Source organism: Amphiprion ocellaris, chromosome 17 (assembly GCF_022539595.1).
Source record: "Amphiprion ocellaris isolate individual 3 ecotype Okinawa chromosome 17, ASM2253959v1, whole genome shotgun sequence".
Taxonomy (NCBI): domain Eukaryota; kingdom Metazoa; phylum Chordata; class Actinopteri; family Pomacentridae; genus Amphiprion; species Amphiprion ocellaris.
In genome coordinates, this window is record NC_072782.1 from 21,216,063 (window position 1) to 21,234,784 (window position 18,722).

Genomic DNA, 18,722 nt, shown 5'->3' on the forward strand with positions numbered 1-18,722 from the left:
ATGTGACTACAGATAGAAAGAGGTGACTGTATAAAAGTTAAATTCATTTATTTCATGGGGATTTAATTGAAAAACAAAATGATATTGATAATTGAAAAATTGTTGAATATCGAATACAATCATCAGCCAAACAAATTCTCAGTAGATACCTACTTTGGAGAGTCCCAACTTAGGCTAAACTTTCAAATTATACTTAAAACTACCTCCAGTATGACTGATTCTGTATTAATAATCTAACAATATACTAGATGTACTTAGATACTTTATAATCCTTACTAAAATTTTAAATACCTCTTACTAATGATCAAGTGTTTGTACACTGTTAAATTGCTGCTTTCACTTCTGTTTTCCTTCCACCATTGCATGCGTGTATACTAATTGCACTATTACATGAGAAGATTTGAAGAACTGATCCCCTGCATACCATTGTTATGTATTTATTTGTTATTTCTGTGTTTGTCTGCAATGCAGCCAACACGCATTGACCGTGGCTGGCTGGTGATGCCATTTGGTAAAAACCCCTGGTGGTGGTATTTGGCCAGCTTCGTTCCTGCTCTCCTCGTCACCATCCTCATCTTCATGGATCAGCAGATCAGCGCTGTCATCGTCAACCGCAAGGAAAACAAACTGAAGGTTTGCAAACACAGACGAGACTTAATTCACGTCAAGTCACTGTTTTTTATATAATACATTAAAAACAACAGATGTGGAGCCTAAATGCAGGTGGAAATATTAAAAACCAGACCCTGCAATATTTATTATACAAATTTACCAGTTTATCAGTTTCAGAGACCTAGCTAACAGCTTTGCATGCAGCTGTAGCTTCTGTTGCAGCATTCTTGTCATGTGAGAGGAAAGCTATAGGTGGGAAAAATTCCAATTATTATGACTTGCAAGCGTTCACATCATTGTCCGACTGCTTTTCATCATAGCTGCCAGTCTTCATCTGCTGCTGCTTTTCACCTTGGCTCATTGACAGAGGAACACCATTTCTCTGTCAGCAGGATTACACAAAAACCGCCAAGCTGAATTTGATGAATGATTAATAGAGCAAAAGAAGGACTAATTTCAATTTTCACTTCAATTTTAGTGCGAATCCAGGTCACTTAATTAAAACACCGAGCTGTCGTGCTGGCCTTGACAAAGGATTGTGCTTTCCAGGGGCCCTTCTCATGACAGAAGTTGACTCAAAGTGCTCTCCATTTGAGATAAAAGGTTAACCTGACAAATCTAAATGACTAAAAGATGTAAAGAGTATGAAGTCATCTCAGGGCACTGAGAGAAACCCTTTGACAGAGATTCTTTTTGAGCAGCACTTGCCAACAATAGCGACAGAGTAATGCTCAATAAATACACATTAGTAAAGATGCTGAATTGACCGATCTGACTGGTCACAAACAGGATGTCTTCAACACCAATCAACTGCATTCTTTATGTTACTGTTAAAGTAGAAATAAGAAAAGTTTTATGTGGTGCTTGGAAAATGTGGTTTGATGTAAACACAAGCCTGGAGTTACTCATGAACTTGTAAAAATGCATGTTGTAAAAATTCAGACATTTTCTTCCTGTCATTCAACCTTGCGATCGTGGATTGACCTGAATGGTTTTACACTTGTTGTTCATTGTAGAAGGGCTGTGGGTACCACTTGGACCTGTTCTGGGTGGGAGTGCTGATGGCAGTGTGCTCCTTCATGGGTCTGCCCTGGTACGTAGCAGCCACTGTTATTTCCATTGCACACATCGACTCTCTGAAGATGGAGAGTGAATCCAGTGCCCCCGGAGAGCAGCCACAGTTCCTGGGAGTCAGGTGAGATTATCCTGACTCAAAAAGATGTTCACTTATGCTACTGTTCAAAAGTTTGGGGTCACTTAGAAATGTCCTTATTTTTGAAAGAAAAGCATTTTTTTTCCAGTGAAGATAACATTAAGTTAATCAGAAATATAGTCTAGACATTGTTCACGTGGTAAATGACTATCCTAGCTGGAAATGGCTGATTTTTAATGGAATATCTACATAGGGGTACAGAGGAACATTTCCAGCAACCATCACTACTGTGTTCTAATGTTACATTGTGTTAGCTAATGGTGTTGAAAGGCTAACTGATGATTAGAAAATCCTTGTGTAATTATGTTAGCACATGAATGAAAGTGTGAGTTTTCATGGAAAACATGAAATTGTCTTAGTGATTCCAAACTTTTGAAAGGCGGTGTATATACCATCAATATATATAGTTTTTAATTATAATGAATTGTTTAACTATTCTAACACTGTGAGTGTTTGTGGTTCTTCTCCACTTTATGGATCAATAAAGTGATAATGTTTCATTTCTAGAGAGCAGAGGCTGACAGGCATTCTGGTGTTCGTTCTGACTGGACTCTCAGTCTTCCTTGCTCCTGTTCTTCAGGTCAGTTGGAGACAGATATGCTAGCAGAGAGGATTTTACTGACATTGCTTTTCCATTGGATCTTTTGGTTTTATTTCACACTTAGGGCTCCAGACTAATTTTTCCACTGGTAGCACTGGTGCTACCAACTTTCCTGGTTACTTGCACCCAGCACATGATTTGGTTGCCCATTCTCATTTTGGTCTCAGTTTGGTTACCCTAGTTTTGCACTGATGTAAACAATAAAAGAAAGAAAAAGTAAAGTAACACAGTAGCTGCCAAAGTAGCAGGGGTACCAAATCAGTCTAATGATCACTCACACAAATATGACCATGTGAAATTTTAACTAAAACGCTGTCCAAAAGATTGATTTGTAGTTGTAGTCTTTAGCAATGACCAACCGTTTAATGTTCTGCTGTTCTGTTTGACTCAGTACATCCCCATGCCAGTCCTCTATGGAGTCTTCCTCTATATGGGAGTGGCCTCGCTGAGTGGCATCCAGGTAAGTTGAAGATCACGCACATGCAGTTTAAGCATACAGCTTTACATAGTAACCGACCCTCACCGGCCACTTTATTACTTACATCTGTTCAATTGCTTGTTAGTACAGATACCTAGTCAGCCAATCACATGGTCACAACTTAATATATTTAGGCATGTAGACATGGTCAAGACAACTTGTTCAAACTGAGCATCAAAATAGAGAAGAAAGGGGATTTAAGTGACTTTGAACGTGGCATGGTTGTTAGTGCCAGATGGACTCGTCTGAGTATTTCATTAACTGCTGATCTACTGGGATTTTCACACACGACCATCTCAAGGGTTTACAGAGAATGGTCTGAAAAAGAGAAAATATCCAGTAAGGGGCAGTTTTGTGGACCAAAATACCTTGATGATGTGAGAGATCAGAGGAGAATGCGCAGACTGATTGGAGATGATAGAAAGGTAACAGTAACTCAAATAACCACTGGTTATTTGGAATGCAGAGGAATAACATCTCTGAATGCGCAACACGTCCAACCTTGAAGAAGATAGGCTACAGCAGCAGAAGACCACATCGGGTGCCACACCTGTCAGGTAAGAACAGGAAATTGAGGCTACAACTGCCACAGGCTCACCAAAATTGGACAACAGAAGATTGGAAAAATGTTGCCTGGTCTGATGAGTCTCGATTTCAGCTGTGACATGCAGATGGTCAGAAATTGGTGTAAACAACATGAAAGCATGGATCCATCCTGCCTTATATCAGTAATTCATGGTCATTGTGTAATGGTGTGAAGAATGTTTTCTTGGCACACTTTGGGCCCCTTATTACCAATTGAGCATTATTAAAACACCTTTATGACCACAGTGTACCATCTTCTGATGGCTACTTCCAGCAGGATAATGCTCCATGTCACAAAACTCAAATCATCTCAAACTGGTTTCTTGAACATGACAATGAGCTCACTGTACTCCAATGGCCTCCACAGTCACCAGATCTCAATCCAATAGAGCACCTTTGGGATGAACGAGAGATTGGCATCATGGATGTGCAGCCGACAAATCTGCAGCAACTGTGTGATGCTATCATGTCAATATGAATCAAAATTTCTGAGGAATGTTTCCAACACCTTGTCAAAAGTATGTCATGAAGAATTAAGGCAGTTCTGAAGGTAAAAGGGGATCCAACCTTTTACTAGAAAGGTGTACCTAATAAAGTGGCCAGTGGGTGTATATTTAAGTCACAGATGAAAGCCACAAGATAACTAAAGATTTCTTTAGAAATACTATGTGCTTGGGATCCACAAAGAGCAGGAATCAATTGAGGTTGATTATTACTTCCCCTATCAAACTGTATAGGGTCCTTCAGTTGTTTATGATTTTTGAAATTAGTGAACAGATTTTGGCATTTTATTGAGACAAATCCATTTTTGAATTCTCTATGAAGAACTAATAGTAAAGGTACTATGTTTAGTCTTCAGTATTTAAACGGAAAACGTAAAATAATCAAATTGACCTTAATTTATCCTCAAAGACATTTCTGTGTCAAAAGAATGCTAAATATACAGAATAAAAAAATAGATTTCCATTGTGGCAGAATACTGTATAACAAATGTTGATTAGATGCATTTTGTACATTAAAATAATGTTTTTCACCTATTTTCCATTAGATTTAAATGCTGAAAATATAGACTCAGAACTAAAAGTTAATCCACGTTGTTCACAGATCTGAATGGAATAGTTTCTCACATTTGAGCACAATAAAGTGACATGCATGTGAAGTGAAATGCTTTCACTCTAAACTCATGAGTATAATCTGATATTTGAAGACTCTAAGAAGAAACCTCACCTGACAACACGTTCTGATCTGTTCCAGTTTTGGGAGCGGATCAAGCTCTATCTGATGCCATCCAAACACCAGCCAGACTTCTCCTTCCTGCGTCACGTCCCGCTGAGACGCGTCCATCTTTTCACCCTCGTCCAGATCGTCTGTCTGGCTGTCCTCTGGATTCTCAAGTCCACGTTCCTGGCCATCATCTTCCCAGTAATGGTGAGTGTGTTTCTCTAGGTATTATTGGTCACTCTGTGTTTTTGTTTGTGGTATTTATCAGTAACATGTTCAGTCATCGGACTGCATAGTGGTTTGGTGGTTGGCACTTTTGCCTTGTAGCTAGAAGATCCCTTTTCGCGTCTCAGCCTTCCCGGGATCTTTCTGCATGGAGTTTGCATGGTTTCTCTGGCCTGAGGTTATTTGGTAACTCTAAACTGTCCATAGGTGTGAATGTGAGTGTGATTGTTTGTCTCTATGTGTAGCCATGTGATAGACTGGTGACCCATCCAGGGTGAACCCTGCCTTCACCCTAAGTCAGCTGGGATAGACTCCCGCTTCCCTGCAACTCTAATGAGGATTAAGAGGGGTATAGATAATGGATGGATAGCTGGAGTTTCAGTCAGTAATAGTAAGAGTAGATGCTGAAAAGGTTCAGTGGTCAGCTATCGGATTAAACTTCAAAAACATAATTGAAGATGAATCCATGGCGGAAATGTGATACCTGACAGTTAAGCAAAACATTCTGGTCTCTTGTGTAATGGTTCCAAAAACTGTACCAAGGCATAGATGTTGTATCAGTAATGTCACTTAGATTGGCCTGCAGCAGCAGAAAGAAACTACAGAAGCAGAGCAGTTCAGTGAGAAAAACATAATTACATTCTTTTAGAATTTTTCACCCCCATACATCTCTCTGAACTCATTTCAATAGTTTCTACATCCAAACCATCAACATGTCTTTTAGATCCTATCCCAACTAGACTGTTCAAGGAGGCTTTACCTTTAATTAATTCCTCAATGTTAGATCTGATTAATCTCTCTCTAGTAACAGGTTATGTACCACAGGCTTTTAAGGTTGCTGTAATCAAACCTTTACTTAAAAAGCCCACTCTAGATCCAGATGTTTTAGCCAACTATAGACCAATTTCCAACCTCCCATTTCTCTCCAAAATTCTGGAAAGAACAGTTGCAAATCAATTATGTGAACATTTACAAAGGAATAGCTTGTTTGAAGAGTTTCAGTCAGGCTTCAGCGTGCATCATAGCACAGAAACAGCTCTGGTGAAAGTTACTAATGACCTTCTCATAGCGTCAGATAATGGACTGGTCTCTATACTTATTTTATTGGACCTTAGTGCAGCATTCGATACAATCGACCACAAACTTTTATTACAGCGACTAGAACATTCTATTGGCATTAAAGGGACAGCACTGGACTGGTTTAAATCCTACTTATCAGACAGGTTCCAGTTTGTGCATGTCAACAATGACTCTTCTGAGCATACTAGGGTTAATCATGGAGTTCCTCAGGGTTCTGTCTTAGGACCAATACTGTTCACATTATACATGCTTCCCTTAGGCAACATTATTAGGAAGCACTGTATTAATTTCCATTGTTATGCTGACGACACTCAATTGTATTTATCTATGAAGCCAAATGAAACTAATCAGCTAGCTAGACTGCAAGATTGTCTTAAGGACATAAAGACCTGGATGACCTATAATTTCTTACTACTAAATTCAGACAAGACTGAAGTCATTGTATTTGGCCCCAAACATCTTAGAGAATTGCTTTCAAAGCATATAGTTACTCTGGATGGCATTACATTGGCCTCCAGTACTACTGTGAGGAACCTCGGTGTTATCTTTGACCAGGACATGTCCTTTAACTCGCACATAAAACAAATCTGTAGGACTTCCTTTTTCCACCTGAGAAATATTGTGAAAATCAGGAACATCCTGTCTCAGAGTGATGCAGAAAAACTAGTCCATGCATTTGTTACTTCTAGGCTTGACTACTGTAATTCCTTATTATCAGGTTGTCCCAATAGCTCTCTGAAATATCTACAGCTGATCCAAAACGCTGCAGCCAGAGTACTGACGGGAGTTAGCAAGAGAGATCATATTTCTCCTATATTGGTTTCTCTTCATTGGCTTCCTGTTAAATCTAGAATATAATTCAAAATCCTTCTTCTGACATATAAAGCTCTTAACAACCAATCTCCATCATATCTTAAAGACCTGATAGTACCATATTATCCTAGCAGAACTCTTCGCTCTCAGACTGCAGGCTTACTTGTTGTTCCTAGAATCTCTAAAAGTAGAATGGGAGGCAGAGCCTTCAGTTATCAGGCGCCTCTCCTGTGGAACCAGCTCCCAGTTTGGGTTCGGGAGGCGGACACCCTCTCTATTTTTAAGACCAGGCTTAAAACCTTCCTTTTCGACAAAGCTTATAGTTAGGGCTGACTGGGGGACCCTGACGGGGTGAGCTGGTGTTTTCATTTGCAAAACTGACTTCCCCTCTTGACGTCCCTTTAGTTTGCCCCTAGTTATGCTGCTATAGGCCTAGACTGCTGGGGAACCTCTCTTGATGCACTGAGCCCTTCTCTAACTACCTATGTATTTACTATATATACCATTATTGCATTACATTCACTCTGTTTCTTTCTGTGTCCTTTCTCCGAGTGTCCCTGGTCCCAGAGCTGGATGCTGGATGCTTCAGATGTGTGGCTGTGTTTTATGGTCCTTGTGTCCCACCCCCCCACCTCTCTATCTCTACCCCTCTATCTGTATCCCTCTATCTCTACCTCTACCCCTCTATCTCTACCTTTCTACCTCTTCTGTCCCTCTCAACCCGCCCGGCCAGCAGGCAGATGGGTCCCCCCCACATTAGAGCCGGGTTCTGCTCGAGGTTTTTTTCCCTGTTAAAAGGGTGTTTTCCTTGCCACTGTCGCCTTTTGGCTTGCTCTGGGGGTCAGGCATATGGGTTCTGTAAAGCCTCTCGAGACAATTTGACTGTAATTGGCGCTATATAAATAAAATTGAATTGAAATTGAATTGAATTCTCATTATAATCAAGCAATACTGGATATATCCCCATGACTTCAGCAGTTTAGTTTGCTGTCGTTCTGTGGCAGACTGTGTTTGATAATCCCCTGACTTTTCCTCTTGAGTCCTCAGTTTGTTTTACACTGCTGATGAAGTAACCTGTTCATAAAGTGCAAACTTTTTCTCCACTCTGTGTAGATTCTGGGTCTGATGGTTGTACGGAAGCTGCTGGATCTGATGTTCTCACAGCATGACTTGGCCTGGCTAGACGACATACTGCCCGACAAAGACAAGAAGAAGAAGGAGGATGAGAAGAAGAAGAAGAAAAAGGCAGCAGAGCCGGAGAGCGACGAGGAGGTGAGGATTTCTTTTCTTGGTATTCACCGTGTATTTAAATGTGTGTCACTCCATCTGTTGTGAGTATGTCTTCCTGGGTTTGTTTTCTCTGACTAATACTGTATGTTTCTCCTCTCTGTCCCACAGTGTTGCTGAAAAGGCACTGTACAACACTTACTACAGTCTTTTTGTCTGTCCATCCTCCTTGTAGTACATCTGTTTACCTCCCCCACATGGCTGTAAAACACTTTGCACGCTATCTTTTAAGAACCCTGTTTATCCTGCATGCCGACAGCCTCCTCTTTCTGTCCCTTAGCCCATCAGCTCTGTCTTCCCTCCTGTGAAGATTCACATGGAGGTAATAGGGTCCCAGTCAGAGCCTGACCCCACCCATGTTAATCCTCCCACCCAAAACCAGACCTCTGAGTGTGAGTACGCCAACCATTTCCTCCACCTATTGTTGTATCAGTGTAATTTGTTTTTCTAATCTTTGATGCATTGGGTAAATGTGACAGATGGCGGGCTGATAGAGAATTTGATAGATGTTGCTTGTGACCATGGATGAATTTCAATTAAACCTACATGTGATAATACATTGTGTACCTTAAGTTTGGTTTCTTTGAAGTGCAGTTGTGTCAGTGTATTACCTACATTAAACGGCAATTGGCACACCCCCAGTTTGTTAAGGCAGACAGGAGTACCTGCAGTACTGTGGATGGATTTTTAACCACTGTTGGTTTTAGTGTACATCATAGTGAGTGTATTTTCACCACTTCTTCTAGGAAATGACGTTCCTCTCGTCAAAACCACCCGACTCCATTGGGGAAAAAAAGTATTTTTTCTTGCAGAACACTGAAGTTGCTTGTCTACTGCTGTGTGACTTTGGTGTTTTAACATTAGTTCAGATCGGAACTAACCCGCTAAAAATAAAGTCTCACAATAACAAAAACTGACAAATGGTAGACCAGCAGCTTCCATATTCTGTGAGATTGTTTTTGTCAGTGGAGTCTGGTGGCCTTGGAGAGAAGATAGGTCGACCTAACAACTTCCTTGTCATAAGGGGTTGTCTGATGACAAGGTAAAAAGAGTGGAAATGTTCTAAATATAGCGTACACATGAAGTTATACTGATTTTGTTGATGAAGTAAAAATGTTTTGCTGCAGACACTGTCCACAGTAGTTCATTACTTAACTTCAATGTAGTTTCCTTTCTGCTTCTCCAAACTTCTAGCATACCACACTGTGCATATTTTGCGAATAAACACATCTTTGTGACAACAAACCCAATCACTGCACTCACCACTTCAAAGATGGCCACCCTTTAGATGCATCTGTGAAATTTTATGGTATGTCTAAGTGCTAAAATGAAGGCAGCTGAGCTTGCTTGAGTTTCTTGCACATGCTTCACCTCTCCTTCGAAAGGCAGAAGACCGATGGTGAGAAGTACTCATCTATGTCAAACTGTAATGACCACCACTGAAAACAGAACACTAAGACACCACTTACCAGACACGTATGATGTAGTCTTGACAGTGCTCTACAGACAGCATAACATCTATTTACACCTTGACTTATGTAACCTGAACAACCATCAATGTGGCAACAGCCCCACAAGTGTTAAAATTCCTGGGACTCCTCATCAGCCAGTTAGAACCGAAGGATCCACTTAGGCAAGAACTTTGCATCACATTCAAAGCTCTGATTTAGTCAACAAGGTTCAGAAAGTGAAACTTCAATGTCTTGCCAAGGACACTTTGGCATGGGACACTCCAGAAATCAAACCGCCAATCTAGTGCAATTAATGGACAATCCGCTATACCACTAGCATGGCCAACGTCTGTAAATGGAAAGAAGAGCATTGAGCTACTTCAAGGGAACAACTCCCAATAACTGTTCAGATATTTGCACCTTGGTTAGAATCAAAACTCACAAACAGAACCTTCACAGAACAGGTTCATTCTGTAGATAGAAACCTCTGTTCACTCCACTCAGCTACTGCAATGCAGCAGCTCAGACAGTTTTAAACTGGAAATTGCATTCTCAGACTTATCCAGTTTGAACTAAGATGACCTTATCTACATTGGCCGTTTCCATCAGCAGAACAGTTTAAATGCTAGTATCACAGTCGATTCTGTTCAATTAATTGTGGGAATCCAAAGTTGTGCTTGTGAATAATATTTGACTGATTGTGCAGCCCTAATGTACAAACCAATGCCTCCTGGGACATGAACTCAACGTATTTAAATAGCTCATTTACAACACATGATCTTAAGCGAAAATACTTTCTAGTAAAGGAATAAGTTTAAAGTTTAAATTTAACAAACATGCTTAAGAGTTAAGCTTAGGGGCCTACAGTATAGTATATTATAAAAATTTAACTGACTAAAATCATAAGTAAATTAAATATTAAGGAAAAAAATCTTCAGTATTATATATTGTATTATATTACATTATATTATATTATATTATATTATATTATATTATATTATATTATATTATATTATATTATATTATATTATATTATATTATATTATATTATATTATATTATATATTAGATTATTGCATTTAAATGACAAATTTAAATATTAATGTTTAGACCCTTCAATATTAGTTATTAATATTATTACTGTGATTGTTAAATTTGTTATTAAATTTACCTGAATAATTTTCATGTTAAGGTTAATAACATGCAACATTAGTTATCACATATATTTAGCTGACTAATTAAATGTCAAGATTGAGACTTATATAGGACAACATCAAACAGATTAAAAAAAACAAAAACAAGAACAGGCAGAACAGCATTGTCACCTCAAATAATAACCCAGTGCACTCCAGCAACAGTCTGAGACAGAAACTGGTTCATACAGAGGATCAAGCAGCCAAACCCAAGCTGAGCAGTGTTGTATGTGCAGGCTAATTCTGCGAGGACACAGATCTATATGTAGAAGGGACTTAACAACCACAAGACAGGATAGAAGCTCCTCAGTATGAGACTCAATAGTCACCTGCATCTAAAGGATAAGGGACACTCCTTTGAAGACAGCAATGTACACATTTGGAACATAGATGACAGTTTGAGAACCAAAAAAAGTATGTTTGTTTTTTACCTAAGCATCTAGAATGATCATGACCTTGATGACTGAGAATCTACGCAAACAAGCTAAAGATGCCTTTCAAATGAGAGGTTAAGTATCTTCAACAAATAAAAGCGCGTAGATCCATTAGTTCAATGTAAAAACATGTCAGTGGTCCAGAGCAACATCTAAAGATGAACTGGTTAAAAAAAAATGCACCACATTCGAAATCTGTTTTTGATGGTTCTGTTTATCTCTTTGTGTGTCTGTGTTTGTGTTCACGTTGCTCTGCACTTGTGTTCACATGCCTGTCTATGCTTGTTTTGTGTCGTTTTGTGCATGTCTGTGTTTCCTTACAGGAGATGAACCCCTACTCGACAGTCACATCCGATCAAAATGAACTAGACCGCAGGTACTGTGTGCTGAAACTGCACGTGCCCTACAGTGATCTGATACATTCACCTGGCAGGAACACTGGCTGGGATAACACTGTCACTTTCAGACCACCACACATAGTTACACCATAGAAACACATGGCCTGTTCAGTTCTCAGCTGTTCTATCACTTGTATTTATATGTACAGTATGTTGGTGATTTTAGGCTGTTCAACTCTAGAGTATATTGATTGCTTACATTGTTTTGACATTGCAAGCATGTACAGTAGAGATCACATAAAAATAAGAGTGTACTTTCATAGAAACTACTATATACAGTGCAGGGCATGAATGTGAATATTCAGGAAGGTGTACATTTGACTCTGTGGGCTACTAGCTGCTCTTCTCCTCCAGATACCTGCTTTTGGGCCTATTGTTCCCATAGTGCTTCGAGAAACAAGAATTATAATGTTGTCATGGATTCCATAAGTTTTGCTATTGGCTACAACTTGAGCTGTGTTATTTTAGTATGTGTTTGTTTACATATTGATTATTCAAATTAGCCAGTTTAACTATTAGCTGGTCCTGTTATCAGTGTATTCATGAATGTACACTACCGGTCAAAAGTTTGGGGTAATTTAGAAATGTCCGTATTTTTGAAAGAAAAGCATTGTTTTAATGAAAATAACATTAAATTAATCAGAAACACAGTCTAGACATTGTTAATGTGGTAAATGACTATTCTAACTGGAAATGGCTGATTTTAATGGAATATCTACATAGGGGTACAGAGGAACATTTCCAGCAACCATCACTCCTGTGTTCTAATGCTACGTTGTGTTAGCTAATGGTGTTGAAAGGCTAATTGATGATTAGAAAATCCTTGTGCAATTATATTAGCACATAAAAGTAAAAATGTGAATTTTCATGGAAAACATAAAATTGTCTGGGTGACCCTAGACTTTTGAACGGTAGTGTACAAACAGACATCACTGTATCACTGTGATGCTGAAGAAAACTTTAAAACGTGATGATTCTCAGGCAAATTAAGGGGCCGGTTTCACAGAGATGGTTTGAAACTGATATATAGCGTTAAGCAAGGCTTGATTTATTGTTTTTTGTGCGATGAAAAAATAGTTGCCAGTGAGAAAAAAAAACAAACAAAAAAAAAATGCTGTAAAGACAAATCCAAAAATTTCTAATGCAAGCTAGGCAGTTTCACAAAAATAAGAGTGACTCATTTCAATGCGCAACAATTAATCAATGAAATGATAAGCTACCAGCTATTAAATTATCTACCAACTAGCCTGATAATTGACTAATTGTTTTTTGTCAATAATTTAAGGAAAACCAAGTGAAAATTGTAGCTTCTTAATGTGAAGTTTTTGGTTTCTTTCCTACTCTATGACAGTAGATAGAATTTCTTTGGCTTGTGGAGGAAAGAAATTGATCATCTTGGGCTTTGTGGAACACTGATGGACTTTTTAAAATTTTTTTTAAATTTTTATTTTTTTGACAATTTTCTGACATTTTCAGCCTATTGCCTATTACCTTTATCACTGAACTAAATAATGTTTCCAACCCCCCCCCACCCCCACCCCACCCCCCAACATTCACGGCTGTTGTAATTTTTTCCGTCACCTGCTCTATTTTTTTCTTTTTTACCTGTAAAATATCCCTATGACTGTTAAATGCTTCTTAATTTACTCAGAATTCATAGCAAATTATTTAAGCAAAGAAGTAACAACATTATGCAGCAAATATATCTGACTGTTTGTTAGATCTGAGTCACAGTTGGTGTTTGTCTTTGTGAAACCAGCCCCTGAAAGATTTTTAATAAAGATGTTTTTGTCCTATGATCTCCAAACCTGATTCACAAAAATTGCAAGTGGCAATATCTTTTCATAGTGTAAGTCACACTGAATTTAAAATTCTAAATACTTCTGACTTCAAGAAGATTTTTGATAAGATAGTTTTAAAGTACCTAAATGGTCATTCTGGTTTATTGTAATCATTAATATGTCTGCTGGTGAGATACCTATGTGGCAACAATATTGTAGTGATTTCCTGAAATAGTAATAAAATTTGCCCTTAAGCTGATGAAAATGTAATAAAACCCAATAATGTAATAACTGATAATGTAATAAAAATATCCTGACTGATACTGTAATAATAGTGCGGAGTTCTACGTTTTGTGTTGAACCTTATAGAAGGTGGTCTCCTAACCCCAAAGCCTTGATTATGATTTCCAACAAAACACTGCCTCATGAAAGCAATCACAATCTAGCAAAGCAGCTTTCACTAACACTTAATTTAAAGAGGCTGTAAATCAATATTCAAACTCCTACATACATGACACCTGACATAAACAGACATCACCTGTTGTAACTGTTTGTTCCACTTGGTCACCCATAGCATCTGGAACTTTTAACCTGAGGAAGCTTTTTTAGGAACCAAAAGGTTTCGGGGAGTCCTGGTTGTCTGTATTTCCACTGTGGTCTCAAGACCTCTGAAGATTTGGGAAAGTGGTCCACTTAAGTCTGAAAAGGCAATGGCTGTTTCAACAGGTGGTTTTTGTGCATGGCCTTGCAACAAACTGCTCCTCTCAAATTCAATAGGTGACGATGGTATTGCAGGAAGTGGAGGGGCGGGGGGCGGGCAGTCTATCCCAGTTGACTTAGGGCGAAGGCAGGGGACACCCTGGAAAGGTCACCAGTCTATCACAGGGCTACATATAGAGACAAACAATTACACTCACATTCCTACCTACGGACAATTCCAGTTACCAATTAACCTCAGCATGCTTTTGGACTGTGGGAGGAAGCCAGAGTACCCAGAGAAAACCCACACACGCACAGGGAAAACATGCAAACTCCATGCAGAAAGATCCCAGGTCCAGGCTGGGAAGTGAACCGGGGATCTTCTAGCTGCAAGGCAAAAGTGCTAACCACCAAATCACTGTGCAGCCGTTCTTAAACTAGCTAAACAAAAACAAAACCAACTCACCTTCCTAGCCATACCTAAATACAACAACAACACCCACCACAAACCACAGAAACTAATACAAATGAGTGTCAAGTGCGCATAATTATCTAAATTTTCCACAAATGAATGCAAGTCTCACATGTCCTTACAGTTAGTCTTTCAATTTTACAGCTCAAAATCCTGCAAAGATGGTTCATTTCACCATGACTGTATAACCCCTGGTTTTAGCCTAGATCTAAATGAGGTTTTTTGATCTGAAAACTAAGAGCTGCTGCTGTTCTTGTACCCTTCAGGCAGAACGCACTGTCTGAATTTGAACTAGATGACTATCTGTTAGATGTGTGGTAGCACCGGGGTCACATTGTTACTGGCTTGTATAGCTGGTTGGCTAACTAGTTGTGAAGGGAATTTGAGGAATGGCAGCAGTAAATGTCTTCATATCTTTACAGCTTTTGTTTTACATCTCCAAGTTTATGGCAACCATAAAACATAATGGAAATGGATATTCATCATATGGGACCTATAAAGGTGCTGAATATGACCTTCAGAACTACCAGATGTCACGCTAGAATCCCAGCATCTTAGAATCTTCAAGATGACCGGCAGCTCAGTCTGACTCACTGGATGGAGGCTGCAGGTATCAACCTGCCAATGGTTGCTCCTGTCAGCCGACTTTCTCCTCGTGTTCCACTGTCTGCATTTTATCAATTTCAACATCCCCTTTTCCCATAGGGGAAACTGCAACCTACAATTCTGAAAATCCCAAGTTTTGTCAATGATTTGAATCGTGCTGTAAAGCAGTCCGGATAGTACTTTTTAGGGGATTATCCATTTTATTGACAGGGCTTGTCTCTTCTTGCATGCAAATGTTACATCAAAACTATTCCACTTGTCACTTTTTTGAGGGAACCCAAAAGTTGCATCCTTCACTTCGCTCCCACAATGACTGTGATTGGTTTAAATAAATACAAACAAGCCGCAGAGTGTGAGGTCACTGTCACAGTTACCGTTATAAATGCAGGGAGGACCACCAGTTTCAAAGGGAGGGACTCACATGCACTAGCTTGCACATGCAACCACTGAAACATAACTTACATTGGGCCACTATATCTTTAGATCATCCTTTTGGCCATGTGAAGATTTATTGCTTTTCTTCTGAACAGCTTTGGATTTTGGTTTGACTGTTGGCCAGAAAAAAAACAAAATATCTTCAGTGGTCACCCTTGTCTGGAAAATTTAAATATATGTATATATAATTTATTCTCATTTAATAGAGAAGTTGATTGATCAATTGAATAACCAGCAGATTAATTGATAATGAAAATAATTGTTACTGCTCAGCTGCATGCCTCAAATGAGGCAGACTGTAATTAAATTGTTCTTTTGGCTGCAAGAAAATGTATAGTTAAGTGAAGTAAAATAGTGGAAAAATATCCATCTGTGTTTCTCAAAGCCCAAGATGACAAATGTCTTGTTTTGTCCACAACCCAATTTGCTGTCATAGAGAAGGAAAGAAATCAGAAAATATTCACATTTAAGATGCTGCTATCAGAGAATTTAAGCTTTTTTTCTCTTCAAAAAATCACTAAAACTAATCAACTATTGATTATGAAAACAGTTGACGATCATTAGCTTTGAAAAAACAGACCCATCTGTCAAATGTGATGTAATACTATCAGCAGGACATTTCATGACATTATTGGATTTTTCAATCAGGTTAAGTGAAATTTTTATTACATTTTGGTGGAATTAGTACATTATACCTGTCCCTCATTCCTCCCTCTGCCCTCCCCCTGAGGCGCCTCACAGTTTGAAAAGCTCTGCTTTACATCCGTCATTTAATTTAACGCCACTGGAAGCAGCCTCCTGCTGTTTTAATCACCGTGCACCTGGTATTTCTAGATGGATATTTAAAATTGTTATTCACGGCTGCAACATGTTCAAATTCTGCATTACTGTGTGGACAGTAACTCTGACCTGCTGTTAGCGCCATTATGATTATTACTGTGCACCTGAATGCAGCATAGATTTCAGGCTGGTTATCTCTACTGTTGGTGCACAGTATAGTTGTGTGAATGTTATTTGTGAGAAATTACACTGAGGAAAGGGTAAACTTTTCATAAAATAATCTCAATAATGCCCCAAATTACTCAAACCCACTGATTTGACAGAAGTGCTACCATCAGTTGCAACAAAGTTAATGAATGAAATTATTGTATATAATTGCATCATTGTATTACCATCAGTGTTTTATTGTGATACTGAAGAAAACCTAAAAACTTGATTGTCAGGCAAGAAACTGATTCCACAGAGATGTTTTTAGACTGGTATACAGTGTTGAACCAGCCTTGTTCTTTTTCTATATAAATACAGAAAAAATAATACCTAGTCAGCAAAAAGAAAATTCTGTTTCAATTGTAAACTTTAAACCAAAATTATGTCATTGATGACAATATTTTTTAAAACACGCTATTGAGATCATAGAAATCATAGAAAGCACATCCACGATATTCCAATGACTACTTATCTAGAGGAAGAAAATATTTTCAGATCTAGTCTAATGTAAGCTGCACAGTTTCACCAAAAGGTCTAGACCAAACTCTTTGAAGCCTACAGAGCCTACACCTTACCCAGTAAGCTGCAATGATGAATCGATTAAAGGATTATTTAGCAATTAAATGAATGAATTAAAATGAATCCTCAACCATTTTGATAATTGTTAATTTTTTGTCTAAGCCTTTTTTTTTTTTAAAGGAAAATGTCTTATGTTATGTCGTGGACAAGACAAGACATTTGTCATCTTGGACTTTGGGAAACACTAATCAACATTTTTCACCATTTTCTGACATTTTATGGACCGAACCATTAACAGATTAATCCAGAAAATAATTGAGAGCTTTACTGACAGTGAAATGAATCGCTGCCTTAGTGCAGAGAGTTGAGTCTGTGTTTGGTGTTTCTTTATTGCCAAGCAAAAGAACAATAAACACAAGTGTCTTTCAATGAGAGACAGGACCCCTTAACTGCTCTTAGTGCTGTGCATAAGGTAGAGTGTAGTCAGTCTTGACGAGTGCATTATTAAACTAGAAAAGCACTCAGAGAGCGCAGTACTCCGCAAAAGCTGTTCAGTCCCCCATATGGCATTGTCAGAAATGCAGCATTTTATTTATTATTTTTTTTGGAAATGCAGCATTTGTTTATTAGTGATTGATAATATTTAATTTTATTTTTTTCACAGAATCTGGTGCAGATTTATTTGTGGTTAATTTTTAAATGTGGCATGTAGAATTAAGTAATTTTGATGACATCTGATCTTGATTTAAAGCTTCACTTCTAGCTGATAAATGGTTTAATTTAGCCGATATTTTGAAGAAAACATGCCTTTCAAAACTGCTATTGGCATTTTGGGGTTCAGAGGGTTGAATTAAATCAAATAGTTCTGATAAAACATGATATTCTTCATGAAGGAAGGTTTTCTGCAGGACTTTTGTGGTGCACTGAGCTCGATGTTCTTAAGCTATAAACTGAGACTAGAGTAACGGTGTTCCACCACCACTGTTCCTCAGCATCACTCTGCACCTGAAGATCTCCTGCCCCCCCTCACATGTCATCTCTGAGACGAGCCTCGCCCCAGCAGCCCCTCCTCCACCTTGCCGGCCTCCACGCCAGCCGCAGGTCAGCGTGAGGGTGGAGTCAGACTGCGAGGAGCCTGGTTTCTTCTCCACACAGCAGCAGCAGTTCAGCCTGTACCCCTCTAATGAACCTCCTGAACCCCACAGAGATGCTTCCAGGATGCGGCGTCCTCCCGTCACTGACTCCTGCGCTGAAACCGTTCTATGAGCCCTGCAGACTGAGCCAAGGTGCAGAGTCTTGTATGCTGACTGCAGCTCATGATCCGCCTCAGCCACCCAACACACAAAAAGCTCCATCACACTTATTAACTGGATTTCTATCAGATGTTTTATCCACACCTTCAAATTGTCCGAGCACTCAGCACTGTGAACGAACCTCCTGTAGTGACATGGATAGACAGAAACAACCAAAATGTGTTAATAATAAATGCATGAATCCTCTGTGAACTCGTGTTAGGCCTCATCAGGATCTTTAGTTTTCTTGTGCATTTAAAAAGAGATAGAGAAGAGGAAGATTGGTGTGAATTGTGGATGTAAAGCCCCCATAAATGTAATAAAATGACATTTAAAATCTG

General features: G+C 38.9%; 1 protein-coding gene across 9 annotated transcripts in view; it reads left to right on the forward strand.

The window, feature by feature from the left end:
- The window catches only part of slc4a5b (solute carrier family 4 member 5b), a 62,926-nt gene extending 44,204 nt beyond the window's left edge, over positions 1-18,722 (forward strand). For 5 of the 9 annotated variants that reach the window (XM_035952256.2, XM_035952255.2, XM_035952257.2 and 2 more), the window contains 8 exons: positions 472-633; positions 1,629-1,807; positions 2,333-2,405; positions 2,818-2,886; positions 4,744-4,917; positions 7,942-8,100; positions 11,516-11,568; positions 18,082-18,722. In XM_035952256.2, the coding sequence (XP_035808149.1) occupies positions 472-633; positions 1,629-1,807; positions 2,333-2,405; positions 2,818-2,886; positions 4,744-4,917; positions 7,942-8,100; positions 11,516-11,568; positions 18,082-18,355 (1,143 nt within the window). In that variant the 3' untranslated portion in view covers positions 18,356-18,722. Of the gene's footprint in view, positions 1-471; positions 634-1,628; positions 1,808-2,332; positions 2,406-2,817; positions 2,887-4,743; positions 4,918-7,941; positions 8,101-8,226; positions 8,240-8,395; positions 8,508-11,515; positions 11,658-18,081 lie in introns of those variants that run through there. The other 4 variants (XR_004848098.2, XR_004848099.2, XM_035952259.2 and 1 more) reach the window with 4 other exon arrangements.